We start from the raw sequence: 16,782 nt of genomic DNA, 5'->3' as shown, positions 1-16,782 counted from the left end.
CATCGTCATGCCCGTTTGGGTAAAGGAGATGTGGGTGTAGCTTAATTAATCTATGGGGTTATGATTTGGAATTGTGAGATCGCGTAGGAAGTAGATAGTTAGATTATGGAGTCGGAGGGATTCGCGTGGAGGGATCGACGCATGTTTTGGAACTTGGACGATTTTGTAGTAGATGGGAGAGTGACTACTACTTTGGGTAGTATATTGTTGTTGGGTGTGCGATGTATATTAATTTGGATGGGTAGTAGAAGTGGTACTAGTAGTAAATAAGATATACAGTGAATCATTGTATGAAGTATGGTAGTAGTACAATATATATCGTCATGAACTAAGCTTAGAAAGGTAGTAGTAAATGGTAGTAAACATAGGAAATATATATTTGTACATAGGAAATTCATCATCGTAACCATCATAGCTAATATACATTCACCACGGACTGCGCGCTCCAACCATCCAATCCTCCATCGCCAACCACTCACTCCAGCGGGCTTCTGCCTCGCGTAACTCCTCTTCGGTTGCTGCTCGCAAGGGCCGCAGAAATGGTGTTTGTTCGTCCGGCAGAATGTCATACGCCGCCTTGGTGGACGCCCACCCGCCGCTCTTGGCCGTAAACAAGTAGTTCACCCGCTCTTGCTTGACAATGCTCCCCACTGCCCCAGCCCAATCCTCGCCAAAGAACGCGCTCAACACAGCAGGACTATCCTGTGCTGTTACAATGAGCCGCCGAATGTAAGCGCGTAATGAAGGATGGGTTGCTTGGGCCCCTGACTGCTGGCAAGGAAGCCGAATGTTGAGAAATGCGGCCAGCGATTGCACTGTTGGGGTATGCTGCGCATAGGAAACAAAGAACTGCGTGCATGCCAGGTATCTCGGGTACCAGGAGTCAAGGAGGTCCGGGTTAAAGTCCGAGGTGGGCTCGGGAACCTCTTCCGTGCCTGTGCGCATAGAGGGTTGACCCTGAAATTGACAAGGTTCTGGGTGAACAGGCCAGTTGGGAGATGAAGGTGTCATGGGAACAGCCAAGGCCGGAGGTTCAGGTCTACCAGGACTGGGTTCAGTGTCCATGTTAAGACAAAGAGGTTCTGCGGCAGGGGTTGGCATGGCTTCACAGCGAGAGATGATTGATGAGCAACACATGGAAATGGACTTACTTTGGGGGTGATATGCCAGTGATGCGGCGGAGAAAGGATCGTGAAATTCGACGTAGGGAGGTGAAGTTGGCCTCGAGTCTTTGCCGGAGGGAGATAGATTCATATGCATGTTCATGTTCATATCCATGGAGGAAGGACATATGATGAATGGAGAGATACGGACTTAGATTAAATAGTGAAGTGAGGTCTGGTGAAATTGAAGAATTGGTGAATTCATGGACCTGAAGCACGAGGGTAGGCCCTCCTTATACTCCCTCCTTTCCTCCATGTTGGGAACGACGGTCAGACCGATAAAACTCGGGGATTAGCATGCGGAAATGCAAGGCCCAAGAACGGTGGAAGCAAGCTCACGAGGATCCGCATGGTCGGTGGAGCTGGCGCGCAAACTATTGCCCATGCGAGGATCTGAGGCTATCACGGATTTGCTGCTATTGACGGGGATGGGTCAAGCCACAGCATTCCAGCCACAGGGAGGGGAGCCACGATGATACTATGATAGGACTAGTGGCATAGTTCGTGATGTGGCGCTGGTGGGCCACAGTGGCTGTGCAGCCCTATTCCGGCCTAAGGCTGTGAGGCCCCGTGAAACCCGAGCCTGAGGTTCACCGTCTTGCCGCATTGGGTTACTGCCCAGGCACCGTGACCCAATCACCGCCTTGAAATATCTTAGGAACCGCAGGGGAGACCGAACTACTGAGGAACAGAAGTCAATCCTTGTGTCTTGTCTTACAGTCTTAGTGCTTCAGTCCTACTATACCAGATTATTACTAGTAACCACACTTCGCCTCCAGCGACTTGCTATGATGTATGGCCATTGTTCCTCATCTTCCTTCGCACTAGATTTGCAATCCCGGGAACCTGGACAACCCCAGCGACGCTAAATCAAAGAATTTGGAATGGCCAAGAAGACCGGGGTCTGCTTTTCCTTTCGCTTATTCCTCCTCCCCCTCAGCCCGCGCACCCATGGTTTAATCTATCGTTGATTGCGTTTAATAATGCAACCAGCGCCAATGAGAGACTAACTTGCGACCGTGTGAGGTTAGCAGGTCTCCCATCTAGTGCCTTCTTGAGTTACCCTTGTCCTGGGTCAAAGCCCTCCATAGTCCACCAACAAACCCAGTGTGGTCCTTGTCGTCGTCGGGGACCTGGAATAACCTTGACCACGAATTGTCTCCCAGTCGATGGAGAATTAATAGTCGACCATCGATCTGTGACAGCTCCTCTGGCATCCCCGCACCATAGACGACGCAATCATGACACATGATTACCTACTAGACTACTAGCAGTAGACCCTCCCAGTCTCACACATGGTCCTGATGACCTTGGCTTATGCGGGTGATTGCAAAACACCCCCCTGGGTGGTACAGGCATGCGCTACCTCTTACCCTCATAGTCATCTTACATATGCAACCCCCCAGGAACTGCAAACGTGGAGGAGATCCGATGCGCCTGACTCTCAATATGCAAGGGGATGGAGGGGGAGGGGCGAGGAGGCCTGCCAGCGCGCCCATCGCCTATCGGACACACCGGTGGATTGAACGTCGATCAGTAGCGACCAAGCCAGTCTGACTTTGACCCAGCGTCGTGTTGAGGTCGGCGTCCACGCTAACCCTGGTCCACCGTCTTCGCCTGCTTCAGCCGCTGCGTCGAGACTACTCCTTATCCGGTTTAGAGAGACCTGGCGTGCCTGACGGGTGGAGACGACCGAACCTGGCCGAACCGCTCAATGGGCGGTCACAATGCCTCGTAGGTACCTGCTTGCTGGGATGTTCTATTCTGGACTTGGAGGGATCGGGATAGCCGCTCATATCGTAGGCTTGTAGCCTCTCCCTCGGTCCGACGTAGCCCAGCCCATCAGGAACTCAGGACGCTAGTTAGATTCGTCCCAGTTTTTTCCTGATCGCTGGCTCGCTAGTCCCGCAGGCTTATGATATGATGAGATCATGACTGCCGCTAAAACTCAAATCATTCGGGCGATTAGATCCATCACAGAGGACATGCCCGCCAGCCATGGAGCCTGCAGAAATTAAAAATGCAAAAAAAGAAAATAGCAAAATAGCCAAATGGAAATCTTAGGCCGGCCAAGCCCAGCGTTAATCCAGGGTCACCCTGCCATGCGCTGAAGCTTTCCCCACTCTCTAAATGATTACGGCGGAGTGGCTGACCGTCACCCTCCACCAGCGCATGCTTCGCTATCTCATGCTATATAACCATCAAGGTTTCTCCCGGACGGAAGACACTCGTTCTCTATCCATCACAAAGTCTCTTTGAGAACGTGTATAATAGCATTGATCAAGTGCAATTATCCACCACACCCTTCCCACTACACCATTCTCTACATCTACGACTGTCGGTCTCTACCTCTCTCTCACAATGTCTTACCGCACCAACTACGAGCCTTATGTGAGTGAATCTGTTCTTAAGTATTGGAAGACCAAGTACTGATGCCTTCTAGGTCAGCCAGAGCTTCGAAATGAAGCGCGAACTTTCCACCGAAGAGATCCTCTACCCTCTGGGGACACTCTACCCACACGTCGTGGCTCTGCAACTCCAAACCGATGAATACCCGTGGTGCAAGGCCAACCACTACGCTGGATATGACAGCAGCCTTTCAGTGGACGAGGAGTCGGAGCATTATTCGACCAAGTCGATGCTACGCAGGAACAGTGGTATGTGCACCTGTCCTTCATCGGTTGCCTCCGATTTCAAATCCAACCAGTCTGATCTGTCAGACAACCTGCATATGAGCCACGCTAACGTCTGCGCAGACTCCACAGCCTGCCGCATTGTCTCACGAATTCGGCGACTACTCAACCGTGACGAGTTGCGTCGTCGCCGAAACGCCTGAAGGGCATCCTTCCTTTTACTTCATCTTCTCTTCTCAATACTTATTCTTTTTCTTTTTCTTTTTCTCTTTTTTATTTTTCCGTTTTTCTTCTTTCTTTCGACAATTGTTTCCACCAAGAATTTTTGCATAGCTGCTTAGCGATACCCGTCTGGCATGACGGCTGTTTCATTTGTTGATCACCAACATCATCACCACCATCATCATCTCATTATCTGTCCAGCATGCTGGATCACTCTCTGAGACATTTCCTTTCTGTTTTGTTACAGTTCTTGTCACCGGAGTTGTTTCGGTTGGGTTTAGCGAGGAGTTTCGGGCATGGAAGCAAGGGAGAGAATCAGGCACGGCCGGTTTCGGTATTGATTAATCCTGACTGACTGGGTCAGATGAGTAACATAGATAATTCTAATGAAGACATGTGAACACCCCAAAGTCATTCTCATCATCATTGTGTAAAATGAATAAAGCAGTAGTAAGTAAGTATGGTTCAGGAGTCGATCTGCCGTAGACTCGTAGACAACTCAATCCCGACTCCACCCATACTACACGGGGCCATGAATGCCGCGATCAAACGAGGGATGAACCCAATTCACGAAACCCAATCTAATCAATGCGACACGACAGGCGGGATCGAACCTGTCCGAACAGGCTTGTGGATGAAACTCATCACCGACACCACCACCACTACTACCGCACCAAGCAACCAACCCACATAATCCCCTGCAGACGCCCCGTGATGATAGAGACAAGACAGACAGACCGATGGATACATCCCATGACTATCTATCCCCCTTTCCTGATAGCCCGAGATAGGGTCCCCGACACGCAGCCGATGCCTTAATTGTCCGGATCGAGACATCCCCGCATTCCGTATCATAATCACCAGGACCTGCCTGACCCGTTGGACAGATCAGATGCAATGGCACGAACCATCGGACGCCTGCTGCAAGTGCACATCACCCACTAGTAACTAGTTTCCTGTGTATGTGAGTGTGTCACGATGATCCAAAAGGCTCCGCCCCCCCCTTTCATTTCAGATTCTACAGCGTGGCTGTCAGAACTTTGGAACGGGTGTTCCCGCGCTGGCCGCGATAAAGGAGAGGATCATGATGCCAATGTGAGAGATCATATTCACTATCTGGATAGTCTGTGCGTGTGGAATTGCCCTGGAATTGTTCGTGAGGGAATTTACGCTTTTGACTTACTTTTCGATATTTGATAATGATGATGATGAGAAGGCAGATGCAGGTGCAGAGAAGGATGCCGAGGGATGACCGATTTCTGCGGGGAAAGGCGTGTCGATCAGTTCAGGGGAAAGAAAGAAGGAAATCTGGAGAGTGAGGAGACCAGCGTTTTTGCTTTCCTCCCAACAACTTCTTTTCTTTTCTTTTTTTTTTTTGGCCGTGACAAAGCCTACGAGATCATTGAGACTGGTTCTTGTTTTACGTGCAGCGCGCAGGACGCCATCAAATCTACTACTACTGTACCCACCACTACTGCTACTACTCTTCACCCACCATGCGCTTCTTCCCCCTTCTCGTCGCCTACCTCTTCCTCCCTCTAATCACCGCCAAATTCAGCCCCATCTGCATCCGGGTCCTAGGCGCACTGACCGGTCGTCCAAGCGATTTATTTACTAAGTTCCAGCGCGAAATCTGTGACCAAGGATGCCAGCCTACCGTGCCGCACTGGGACCTCTGGACGCGCAACAATACCTTCCTCCCCGCCGTGCGCAGTCTTATGAAACATGTCGATAATCCGCGACAGGAAGAGGCGATGGTACGGCTGGGGGACGATGTAGCGGACGTGATCAAGCGACAGTGCGGGCCATTGTTGCAAGGGCGGGATATCTGCTCGGATGATGAGACGTTGGCGGCGTTTGGGACGTGCTTCAAGAAAGGGTTTGTGCGGGCGGCATTGACCAATCTGCCGACCTTGCTGCCACTGGCGTCGGAGTCGGTGTGTCGGGAGCAGTATGAGTGGTTGCAGAAGGATGAGCTATGGGAGGAGATCATCCCGGGCAAGATGCGGGAATACGCGGGCGTGTGTCGGGGATTAGGCGGCATGATGTTGGTGGAGGAGTTGTTGACTGTGTAGATATTTGATTAGTGATTATTAGTATGAGGCTTATAGCTTATCTCCGTCCGAGTGGCCCGATCGGGCAATTCGTCATCCTCCCTCTTCCTTTCTCCGCCTTCACGTCATCTGCGCTTTTCCCTCTGCTTCTGCTTCTCCTTCCTTGATCTCCCTCTCACTTTTTGCTTATTGTTACGCCATTGACTTCCCTGTTCCTCTACATGTCCCCGCCATGACAATCACTTTACCTGTCTTCTCGTTCTGATGGCATCGGCCACCGTCTACCGCGCCTGGCGCTCCCTCCCCTCCCAGCCTGTTCGCCCGCGCATCCACCTCTCCCTTCGTGCTCCGCGTCAGCCTCTCTTGCAATCTCGTCGATATGTCCAAGCAGGTCATTACCAGCCTTTCGTTCCTCCATCGCCAGCCTCCCTAGGCAGACCCACCAAGGCCAAGACCTACGATCGCACCCGGAAATGGCTTCGTCGGCTGGTCTACCTCTCGCTAGCCACCGGAACCGTCTACGTCCTTGACACCCAATTCTACGCCTCGTCCCTGACACGGACGGCTCGAACATTCAGCTTGGGCCTCCTGGTAGCCCTGGATTACAAGATAAACTTCCGCCCAAACCCACCGCTGGCCAGCTCCATCAACGCTGTACACACCCGCAATGCTGAACGCCTGTCCGACCTCCTGCGTCACAATGGCGGTCTGTACTTGAAGATCGGCCAGGCCATCGCCATGCAGTCCGCCATCCTGCCCCCGGAGTTTCAGAAAATGTTCTCGCGCATGTTCGATGACGCCCCTCAGAACGACTGGAAAGAAGTCGAGAAGGTCATCCGCGAGGACTTTGGCCGCTCCGCGGAGGAGGTTTTTGGCGTCTCCTTCACGGGTGAGCCCGGCAAGGGCGTTATGGAGCGGACTGCGCGCGCGAGTGCCAGTGTCGCACAGGTACATTGGGCACGTCTCCCGGATGGTCGTGAGGTGGCAATCAAGATCCAAAAACGTGAGATCGCTCAACAGCTGAAATGGGATCTGTGGGCTTTCAAGTAAGCTCCGCCCCGCTCCCAGCGTGCAGACAAGATGCTAATGAGAACAGAGTCGTTTCCTGGATTTATAGCCGTACCTTTGACATCCCGTTCTACAGCCTCGTTCCCTATGTGTCGGAGCGTCTCTCCCTGGAGACTGACTTTGAAAATGAGGCCGACAACTCCGAGAACATGGCGCGTTTGGTCGCTGGAGAGTCCCGTCTCCGTGGCCGTGTCTACATCCCCAAGGTCTACCGCGAGCTCAGCTCTAAGCGTGTCATGACCGCAGAGTGGATTGAGGGTGTCCGCCTCTGGGACAAGGACTCCATTACGCGGACCTGGCGTGGCGGCTGGCGCAACGGCACCCCCGGCTGCCATGGCACGCCTCTTGACGCGCGAAACACCGAAGACCCTGTCGCTAAAGTGGCCCGCAATCCGAACCTTACCACCAAGATTAAGCCCGAGCGCGATCACTGGCGCGGCGGGTATGCTCGCGCTGGTCTAGGCCTCTCTCTCAAAGAAGTCATGACTACTATGGTGGACCTCTTCTCCGCACAGATGTTCCTCTGGGGTATAGTCCACTGTGACCCGCATCCAGGCAATATCTTCATCCGCCGCACTCCTTCCGGTCACCCAGAGCTTGTCCTCATCGACCACGGACTCTACATCCACATGGACCCTGAGTTCCGACACCAGTACGCTCGCTTCTGGAAAGCCCTCCTCACCTTTGATAACACCACTCTCAATTCCATCGTCCGCAGCTGGGGCGTGCAGAATGCCGACCTCTTTGCCTCGGCGACCCTGATGCGCCCGTACCGCGGCGGCGATCTTTCAACGCACCGCTCCTTTGAAGGACTCAGCAAATCCGAGCGTGCCACGCGCCACTACGAAATGCAACAAGCCGCCCGCAAAGCCATTCGTGACATCCTAGGTGATGAATCTAAATGGCCCCGGCCACTGATCTTCATTGGCCGCAACCTTCGCATCGTCCAGGCGAACAACCAGTTCCTGGGCTCGCCCGTCAACCGCGTCAAGATCACGGGAACTTGGGCGTCCCGCGCGCTAGTCGAGTCACCGGACTTGCCGGTGTCGGAGAAGCTGAGGAACTTTGGTCGTCATCTGATATTCCGTGTGGTACTGTTCAGCACGGACTTGTTCTTCTGGTTTACAAAGGTGCGGCAGTTCTTGAGACTTGGTGGAGGCATGGAGGATAGCATAGAGGCGCAGATGCAGGGAATGGCGAAGGACATGGGGGTGGAGCTGAGTCAGAATGTGTTTGAGGGGTAGGACTGAACGGTAAGGGAAACTGGGTTGTATAAAGGGATATAGATGTATATTTACTCTCCTCTCGTATGCTCTATATAAAACATAGAGAACACTCCACTGTTATCATGTTGGCACCCCACTGGCATTGTGCCCGAAACCATACCTCAATATATTTATCGCTAGAGATAGTAGCAACTAAATTGTATGATGGGAGCTAAACGAGCGCTGGCCTTCTCGAATAGCATGCAAAATAAGAGTGGTACTGGTAGTAGTACATATTGTTCAGTATGCTTATCGAGAATTCAGATCTCCGTAGCCTTGATTTCCTTATTCATATAGTAATAATTAACATAAAATGAACCGAGTACCGTCGCAATACGTTGTTCAAGCATTCCATACAAGTACTTTCATCTGTATTCTGTATCACCCTGGGCTAGACGGGCTGAACAGCGGATGAAGACAGTGCAGAAATGCATCTCTAGTCAAGGGCCCCAGTTACCCATGCATAGCCATCAGCACATCATGTAACTAACTATTACCTGCTGCATAGCAAATGAGAGATTAGTTACAATATCCTCATATTACAGGACCTCTGACATAATTGATATTTCGGTATTGAATTGAATCATACATATCAAGATGATGAGAATTCCATCCATATCATAGTATCAACGAGGACTAAGCAATGTCGTAAGACTCCAACCATCAGACAAAAAAAATGAGGACTAAAAAGGGTAGCCAGCCTTAAGAGTTAAGGGGTGTCCCTCTTTCTCCACCACCGCCACTCCAAACATTTTGTCTCATTAACGAGTGGGGGCGTCGACCTCCAGCACGAACGATGGATCAGTCAATGGCATGCCACACAATTGTGTAGTTCAATGCATGGGACCTAAGGGAAAGGGGATGGAACCGGAACCGTTTCATTTGCTTTTTTTTCTTTTTTCTTTTTTTTTCTTTTTTTCTTTTTTCTTTTTTTCTTTCTTTTTTTTTCTTGTGGGAGGTGAGTGGAGTTCGATGGACGCAGGGGAAACTCCAAGAGGGTTTACTCTTGACTTAGGGTATAGTGCTAGCTAAGGGTCGAAGCAAATGCCACCACCCAGAGCAAACTGAACAATCATACTAGATAGAGATAGAAAATGGTTGGTATAAAGGACATACATCTCAGAATGACACTAATCAACACATTGTAGTTAGTTATCTTCACCCGGCACCACTACATAAGGGAAAGTTTCTCATCACTATCATTGCTCCCCTCTCCGATCTAACTTTTATGACAAATATATAATATATATTTTGTTACAATGATAATAATATCAAAGAAACCTCTCAAAGCTCCTTATCACAGCTAGCCTGCTCCACGCCGAAGCACCAGTTCCAGTTCGTCTCCCAGTTGGTGCCGAACCCATTGCTCTCAGCTTCCATGGCCCACTGCCCACTCAGATCGCCATTCACCCACTCATTGAAGGAAAAGCCCGCAAAGGTGGCATAGTTTACGACATTGAGGAAGACGCTCATTGCCGAGGAGCTGGCGCTGGTACCTGACATGGGCGAATCCAGGAACACCTGCGCCTGCTGCTCCGTCATCACAGGACCTTTAGAATTGCACTGCACCTTGATGCCGCCGCTACCCACATGGGTAAATGCCGTATCGATAGCTCCACGGCGTTGGTGAGCTGAGTTGTTGTTGTTCTCGCTGCTGACGGGAGCTAGATGTCCGATGTGATAATGGGTGCCGTTGGTGGCCACCAAGAGGGGCGCGTGGTTTTCGCGCTTATTCTGGTAGATGAAGCTCAGGGGCATGCTGGAGTTGTGCAGGGCGCGGACGACTCCCGAGTCATCATCGTCGCTGCGCTTGCCCAGGGTCTGGGGCAAGTGCGTGACATTGAGCGGGATTCCTTCGTAGTGAACGTCCGAGACCAAGATGTGGTCCCCCATCTGGCTGAAGTAGTCGTCGATGTGCGCGAAGTGGCCCCCGAGCTGCTCACGCTTTGTCCAATAACCAACCTGCCGGTAATTGTTGTAGGTCATGCCAAAGAGGACGGCGGCGGAGAGGGCCGACTTGGCGCAGGTCAGGCTATCCTTAGTGTCGCCGCTTTCTCCGGCGGGCATGCAGTCTTCGATCGTCTCGATTAGATGAATGCCGCCGAGGCCGGCGGATACAATCACACCGTTTCCAGGAGTGCCAAACTTGGTTGCGAGAACACTGGAAGCTATTGTGGCTGCAATGTTCCATGACGCCGGGATGTTGCTGGCCGAAGCCTCGGTCAACACGGTGCAGAGAGCCAGAGCACCATAGCCGAATGACCTCATTTTGCAAGACAGGGGAGTACGAGGAGAACAATGCAAGAGAAGGGGAGATGTTCAATAAGGATTATGTGATTGAGTACACCCGGAAAAGCCAAAGATGAAGGACGTCGTCGAATTTATAGCCCTCTTTTCGCGGACATGGTTCTTCCTGGTCTTCTCTTCAGCCCAGATTGTGCTCCCCAAGGGACTCAAAGCAAGATAAAATAGCTCACCACGTCTCCTAAGGTGAATGTATATTTTGAGCTGATTGGGCATAGATATCAGAAGGAAATTGTTATGGAGCATGTTCCAAAGCCCCGGAGGTTAGCGTATATACTACAAAAGCTAATTTGATTGAAGATACATAATAGCTGACGGTTAGTCTAGATAGCTTCTAGCAGTGTTCACAAAGTGTAGCACATGCCGGCTTAGAGGCATCCACTGTTCATGAATGTCTAACCTAGCTGCAATCAATGAAATCAAGTTGTCGGCTGTCTGGTACTGAACAAATCCACACCTTCTGGTCAAACATGTGTAGGATGTATGCTTGGGAATAGAATGTGTTTTATTTGATTTTTTAAGGTTTCAAGCGATCTCGCAAGTAGGAATATATAATCACATAACCATTATCCTCTATACAATTAGAATGTCTCGGAGCGGAACCGAAGCGACCCCATGTACTCCATCCTGCCGATGAACTAATTATTCGCAGGGTAACCGCCGATTTGTGAGGTTTCGGCCTCCATTACCCACAGTTCACGGTCCTTCCACACTTGGACCATCAAATTTATAGGACTCTCAGCCTTATCCATGGGATTGCCTTCAGGGGTCCCAGTCAATTGATCATTGAAAACCCTTCTTTTACCCACCCGGTCCTCCCCCAATCCTTGGTGATACTCGTTACCAAAGGTACTCAACTGCCAACATTGTGAGTTTTCTCCGACCGTATTCCCCAGCAAAATCATCACTCTCCACCTATGCATCGGCTAGCAGCTCAAAATCCCAACGATATGATAACGACCTCCCTACTGCCGACCGGACTACCAGCCCTTGATGACCTCGAGGAATTTTTCTCTTCTCTCGCTCCATCACCAGAATGGCTCCCCTTTTGGGATAGTTTGTGTGACGGCTTAGGGACCTGCATGATTGTGTGGATCCAGGTCTACCTTTTTGGCATGTCGACTAATATCACTATCCAACTTACGGGATTTATTATCTGGCACCTTGTTACGTTACCTATTGTAGCCTGGCATGCCTACTATGGTGATGGATGGACTGATGAGGCGGTCAATCGATGTCTGGGAATTGTTCCGGTGCTGGTTCTGGACATGATCACAATTCATTTTCTATATCGGCGGCCGCGTGGGTGATTAGGTATGGATTTTGTTTTTATTCCTTTTCCTACCTTTTTGACTCCCCTTTAGAAAACTTCCATTTCGTATACATGTGTCACTAACGGACTTGCCGGGAGCTTGTATAGTACTGAACGGGATGGAACATTGAGGTTTTGGCATTAGGTGCAGACGATTTGATTAGACTGTCGTCTAGGGTTTCAGACTCGGGCGTTTGATCTTGTGCATTATGGATAATTATTTGGTCCATTGCTCGGATGTACTTTGCCCATAAGTCAGGTCTATAAGAGGGATGGAGATATTGTATTAGACTGAGGGTGGTGAGGGTAATACCGAGGATTAGTGTAATGTTTCGCTTCTATATAATGTATCATATATATCTTCAGCCATGAAACTTCGATACTTCGTTCCGTAGATGAATTGTTAGCTAAGCTAAACCAATAAAGTGAGACTTTTCACCAACGCCTTGACTGGAGCGATATCCACCTTGATCATATACTGTAGGGTACAGACCTTGTACAGACCTTGTTCTCTTATTCAGTATACCTGGTAAGTATTAACAACAACCCCAACCCATCCACTATATCCCCCCCATTGCGAACAACCTATAACACTTTCAAGTCCTCACCGTCACGAATAAATCCCCCGCCGGCGCTGCCGCCGCCAACGACGGCAAATCCATCCGAATGTCCGGAACCCTTGGACTCTCCACAACTCCCCCATCAGCAGTCGTAACCTCCATCTTCCACCTCCTCAAACTCATCGCAACCAACAAATACACCTCCCTCTCCGCAAAATACCTCCCAGGACACAGCGTATGTCCACCCCCGAACGGGAAATACTCCTTCGCCTGTCTGATCTTAGGATTTCTCAAGAAGCGAGTATAGTCGAACTTAGCAGCTCCAGCGCCGAAGACCCCCTCAGCTAAGTGGAAGTTGCGCACGGGGCCGAATACCTGATCTCCCTGGTGAATCACCTTGCTCCCGACAGAGCAGTCATCTACAGCTTTGCGCACTGCCGTGGAGAAATTGTATAGCCGGAGGGCCTCAGCCCAGAGGGCATTAAGATGGGGACATGCGGTAGATAGTTTCTCCATGTCGCATCCGTGGTCGGAGGTGGGGGTGGGGAAGCAGGCGTTTATTTCGCTCTCGACGGATGCTTTTAGGTCCTGGTTGGTGAGGATGTGTGCGAACATCCAGAAGGCGATGTAGTGGGCGTTGTTGTTGATTCTGTTGTTTGCCAATTAGTTAGCTTCATTAGTGTTAGGGTTGTTGAGCCCGGGATTGGGATTTGGGGGCAAGCATACGCCCAACAGATCATCATGATAAGCCCCGCGCGATCATGAGCAGGCAAGCCCAGGTTCGTCAGTTCGGAATTCATAGCTCCGAATATCCACGCAGTATTCTTTCTCTTGGATTCAGGCAGATCCAGATATACCGCCAGGGCAGCGATAACACGCTTGCGGTCTGCTTGTAGCCCCGGAGCGAGGAAGTGGGGAAAGTTGTAGAAGATCTTCCAGCTGGCGTCCTCCCAGCGCTGGTAGATGCGGGTGAATTCTGGCTCGATCTCGAATAGTTCCTCGCCGAAGAAGGTGCGGAATGCACTCTGTGCTAGGATGTACCGACAGAAGCGTCCCAGGGGGAGTGTCACTGAGGAAGTCCCCCCTGCACTACCACTAGTGCACCTGGAAGATGAGATCTCTCCTGCTAAACCCTCACGCAGCATTGAAATATCAAGAAACCGAGACAAAAACACCGGATAAGCCTCCAGCAAGCCATTGAGGTGTTCACCCGGCAGTAGCTGCGTCTTGAACCACTGGCTCTGCAGATGCATGTAAGAGAGTTTCTTGGGGTTGGCACACGATAACAGGGAATTCTCCCGTGTCTTTTCGTCGTGAAGCAGACGCGCTGGATCCGGTTTGTACAAGTTCCGCACATGATGCGGTGTTATGCCAAAGGCCATGAGCATGCGAGAGGTGAAGGGGTCGTAGCTTAAAGCGCTGGTATTTCTCCACACGCTGGATAGGTCTTTGATATCCCGGATGATGACTGTCGTGCCTCCCATGAGGATGACGCTGTAGGGTTCGGTGTCGGGGAAGTAGGTACTATTTGGGGGCACGTTGTGGTTTAGTTTCTGGGGTGGTGGGGATGGGGAAAGGTGGCTTACTTTGCTTTTTGGTAGACGGTTTCTGCGCATCGTACGAAGGAGAATGTGTGGCCTAGTTGCTGATGAGTTAATTGGATATTTAGTGGGTGGGTGTGGAGGGAGGCATCAGACGCACCGATGTAGGGAATCCAATATGGTAGGATGCGTGGTTCGTGAGGGTATAGGGTGGGGATGATGTAGAAGCGCCAGAGATACCAGATTGACCATAGGAGGGTTATAGATAGTGCTGTATATGTTAGAGGACTCGTAGTAGCCCTAAGAGGGATTGCATTGTATGAGAATTGCCAGTCCATGACGAGGGAGTTAGCAGATTGTGGCTCGTCAATGGGGATATTGGAATCGAAGAATGAATGATCTGAGTTATTAACAAGGCATTGGAGAAGAGAGCGTGGATCCAGCCTTTGCAATGATTTGGTCAATAGTCTCAAGTCAATGGCTATCTGTCGAGGGAGAAGACTAAAGATACTACAATAAGCACTAGAAACCACCAAGTGTCTCTGTTTGTATGCTTCTGCATAGATGACAGGAGTGTGGTAATTTGCAATCCCGTCTCAATACGAGTCGTCAGAAATAAACACATCCGGCAGTGGCTCTGCGTTGGCCCTGCACCACACCCACCCTACCTATCTAAGGTTGGAGCAACAAGAGACGGATATAACAGCCCCTTCACGAGCTGACGATTCCAGAATAAGATAAAGTTCCGAACTGAGCCCTGTCTGGCACTCTGATCAACCTTCCATCTTCGCCTGTAAGATCTAGGACGTAGTAACTGACCAGTATCTGCCTTGCGACATAATGCACGATGCTCTTTGACCTTTCCCTAGTATATAGCTCCCCTCAAGTCTTCTCCAAGCATAGCAATCCTTCAGCACCGCTACTTGTCCACCATGGCAGCCGCTTCTGCAACCATAGACATGTCTCAAGTCCCTGCGGGAACCCCTCCTGCCGGGGTGACTCCTAATCTATACAACAATCCCCCGTCCTTACAATCTACGATCATCGGATTTGCTGCGCTCTTCTATATCCTGACCACCATCACTGTCTCGCTTCGTCTATACTCTGTATCTCGCAGTCTGCAAAAGGTTGCCGCGGACGATGGTAAGACCTCAGCCAGAGAGTTCCATGTACTGCCCTCTTGCCGGTCAATCTGACTCACACGATCTCTAGTCCTATGCATACTTGCCGTGGTACGATGGCTCGAGCGCGGCCTCACATCTCCACATCTCCGAGGCTACAATAGCTGACACTCCTTTGGGTAGATCTGCACTTTTGCCTACATGGGATTTCTGATCCACTGTAAGACCAGCCATTTCATCTGACTATTGCATGTGCTGAACTCCGTGTCCACAGTAAGCTATGCAGCTCGACACATGTGGGACGTGCCCTTATCGTGGCTGTATAGCGACCAGAAATACTGGCGATTACGACTGGCGCAGAATCTCTTCAACCCGCTCGCATTTTTCTTCTCCAGAGCGCCGGTCTTCGTGCTCTACCGCCGTCTGTTCGATGCCCCACTGCACCGCAATTTCTCCAAGGCATGCTGGGCTGGTCTGATTGCGGCTTTCGTGCTGTATATCCATACCTTCATCCTCACGGCGGTGGTCTGCGCCCCACGCGCGGGCCACTCATATCTCGACATGGACACGTTCGACCGCTGCTCCAAGGCCTTGCCGGATGCAATCGTGCAGGGGGCTGGGAATATTCTATTGGATGCTTATGCTCTGATTCTGCCCCAGCCGATCATTTGGAAGTTGAAGTTATCGCGGCAGAAAAGGCTGAATATCGCCTTGGTATTCGGGGTCGGTTGCATGTATGTGTCAACCCGCCCCACCTGGACCCTGAAGATGCCCCAAGCAACAGACAGATACGAGGATCGTCTCTCGCTAACATGTACATTTCATTAGTGCTCTGTTAGCCAGCTGCATCAGCATGTACTACCGGGTTCAGCTGCATGTAGGTAGCGATACTGATTGGAACGAAGGTGCATACGATGTTACCTCGTAAGTTTCCGCCCCAAGGACGTGTCTTGGCGTGGGACGGAAAGTGAAAGAAAGAGTTGATTGGACTGACTCTCCCATCTCTTGGCAGGATCTTGGAGCTCAACATCGCGATCATCTGCAGTTGCTCACCAGCCGTGTGGCGGTTAATACACGGAAACAATACCCGCAGTGCCGCTTCTAGAGGCATCGATAGCACACCCAGGCGACCACCACGGCTCTTCTTCTCCTCACTTACGGGGTCTATAGCTGGACTGCTCGGCTTATCTCAGAATGCTAGTAAGAGTGGCAGCAGCGGGGGGAAGTCGTTTGGGTCCTCGTCGTCGGCGACGCCTAAGGATCCCTTCAGCCAGGGGTCATCAGATCACAGCCCTGAGTACTTACATAGCTCGTCGAATCTGCCGAGGAATGCGGCTCATATGGAGGGATACGAGATGGGGCAGGTCCACCGGAACGAGATGGATTGAGTATCCTCGTGTATGCAGGTTCAGCCTTCAGTACGATTCTCGAACAATATAGGGGTGGCTGTTATGAGACAACTTGGAGTTAGTACTTGTAAATAACAATATCAGGTATATGTAACAGTATTTCCCGACGCGAGTTCAGTATTTGCAAATA

The 16,782-nt window shown here is 50.8% G+C and overlaps 8 protein-coding genes across 8 annotated transcripts; 5 read left to right on the top strand and 3 right to left on the bottom strand.

Annotated features, from left to right (window-relative positions):
• Nucleotides 1–426: 426 nt before the first annotated feature.
• Nucleotides 427–1,260, bottom strand: ASPBRDRAFT_51335 (uncharacterized protein; the record flags this gene model as incomplete). The annotated part of the gene is made up of 2 exons (XM_067626706.1): nucleotides 427–1,082; nucleotides 1,152–1,260. The coding sequence occupies 2 exons, from the start codon at nucleotides 1,258–1,260 to the stop codon at nucleotides 427–429; spliced, it is 765 nt and encodes a 254-aa protein (XP_067482852.1).
• Nucleotides 1,261–3,524: 2,264 nt separating this feature from the next.
• ASPBRDRAFT_26169 (uncharacterized protein) lies at nucleotides 3,525–3,999 on the top strand (the record flags this gene model as incomplete). The annotated part of the gene is made up of 2 exons (XM_067622241.1): nucleotides 3,525–3,554; nucleotides 3,607–3,999. The coding sequence occupies 2 exons, from the start codon at nucleotides 3,525–3,527 to the stop codon at nucleotides 3,997–3,999; spliced, it is 423 nt and encodes a 140-aa protein (XP_067482851.1).
• Nucleotides 4,000–5,276: 1,277 nt separating this feature from the next.
• On the top strand, nucleotides 5,277–6,204 carry ASPBRDRAFT_374423 (uncharacterized protein). Its single transcript, XM_067623729.1, has one exon. The coding sequence runs from the start codon at nucleotides 5,515–5,517 to the stop codon at nucleotides 6,091–6,093; it is 579 nt and encodes a 192-aa protein (XP_067482850.1). The 5' UTR covers nucleotides 5,277–5,514; the 3' UTR covers nucleotides 6,094–6,204.
• A 132-nt stretch (nucleotides 6,205–6,336) lies between these two features.
• On the top strand, nucleotides 6,337–8,384 carry ASPBRDRAFT_191823 (ABC1 kinase family protein; the record flags this gene model as incomplete). Its single annotated transcript, XM_067620410.1, has 2 exons — nucleotides 6,337–7,118; nucleotides 7,169–8,384. 2 exons carry the CDS (start codon nucleotides 6,337–6,339, stop codon nucleotides 8,382–8,384), a joined length of 1,998 nt encoding a protein of 665 aa, XP_067482849.1.
• A 1,139-nt stretch (nucleotides 8,385–9,523) lies between these two features.
• On the bottom strand, nucleotides 9,524–10,791 carry ASPBRDRAFT_37893 (uncharacterized protein). Its single transcript, XM_067623824.1, has one exon. It carries the CDS (start codon nucleotides 10,671–10,673, stop codon nucleotides 9,690–9,692), a length of 984 nt encoding a protein of 327 aa, XP_067482848.1. The 5' UTR covers nucleotides 10,674–10,791; the 3' UTR covers nucleotides 9,524–9,689.
• A 937-nt stretch (nucleotides 10,792–11,728) lies between these two features.
• On the top strand, nucleotides 11,729–12,007 carry ASPBRDRAFT_80079 (uncharacterized protein; the record flags this gene model as incomplete). Its single annotated transcript, XM_067629484.1, has 1 exon — nucleotides 11,729–12,007. A coding segment is annotated over one exon (279 nt), but the record flags the coding sequence as incomplete, so codon positions are not given.
• Nucleotides 12,008–12,617: 610 nt separating this feature from the next.
• On the bottom strand, nucleotides 12,618–14,460 carry ASPBRDRAFT_191821 (cytochrome P450; the record flags this gene model as incomplete). Its single annotated transcript, XM_067620409.1, has 4 exons — nucleotides 12,618–13,230; nucleotides 13,308–14,105; nucleotides 14,168–14,219; nucleotides 14,283–14,460. The coding sequence occupies 4 exons, from the start codon at nucleotides 14,458–14,460 to the stop codon at nucleotides 12,618–12,620; spliced, it is 1,641 nt and encodes a 546-aa protein (XP_067482846.1).
• Nucleotides 14,461–15,054: 594 nt separating this feature from the next.
• On the top strand, nucleotides 15,055–16,760 carry ASPBRDRAFT_203363 (uncharacterized protein; the record flags this gene model as incomplete). The annotated part of the gene is made up of 6 exons (XM_067621662.1): nucleotides 15,055–15,265; nucleotides 15,335–15,354; nucleotides 15,427–15,463; nucleotides 15,518–15,977; nucleotides 16,072–16,167; nucleotides 16,256–16,760. 6 exons carry the CDS (start codon nucleotides 15,055–15,057, stop codon nucleotides 16,629–16,631), a joined length of 1,200 nt encoding a protein of 399 aa, XP_067482845.1. The 3' UTR covers nucleotides 16,632–16,760.
• Nucleotides 16,761–16,782: the final 22 nt, after the last annotated feature.

The sequence above is a fragment of the Aspergillus brasiliensis genome, assembly GCF_001889945.1.
Source record: "Aspergillus brasiliensis CBS 101740 unplaced genomic scaffold ASPBRscaffold_2, whole genome shotgun sequence".
Taxonomy (NCBI): Eukaryota; Fungi; Ascomycota; class Eurotiomycetes; order Eurotiales; family Aspergillaceae; genus Aspergillus; species Aspergillus brasiliensis.
Note: the sequence above shows the minus strand (reverse complement) of the source record. Positions and strands in the feature narration are given on the sequence as shown.

Coding starts and splice junctions, on each gene's coding strand:
- ASPBRDRAFT_374423 (XM_067623729.1), top strand. CDS start 5,515: ATGCGCTTCTTCCCCCTTCTCGTCGCCTACCTCTTCCTCCCTCTAATC.
- ASPBRDRAFT_37893 (XM_067623824.1), bottom strand. CDS start 10,673: ATGAGGTCATTCGGCTATGGTGCTCTGGCTCTCTGCACCGTGTTGACC.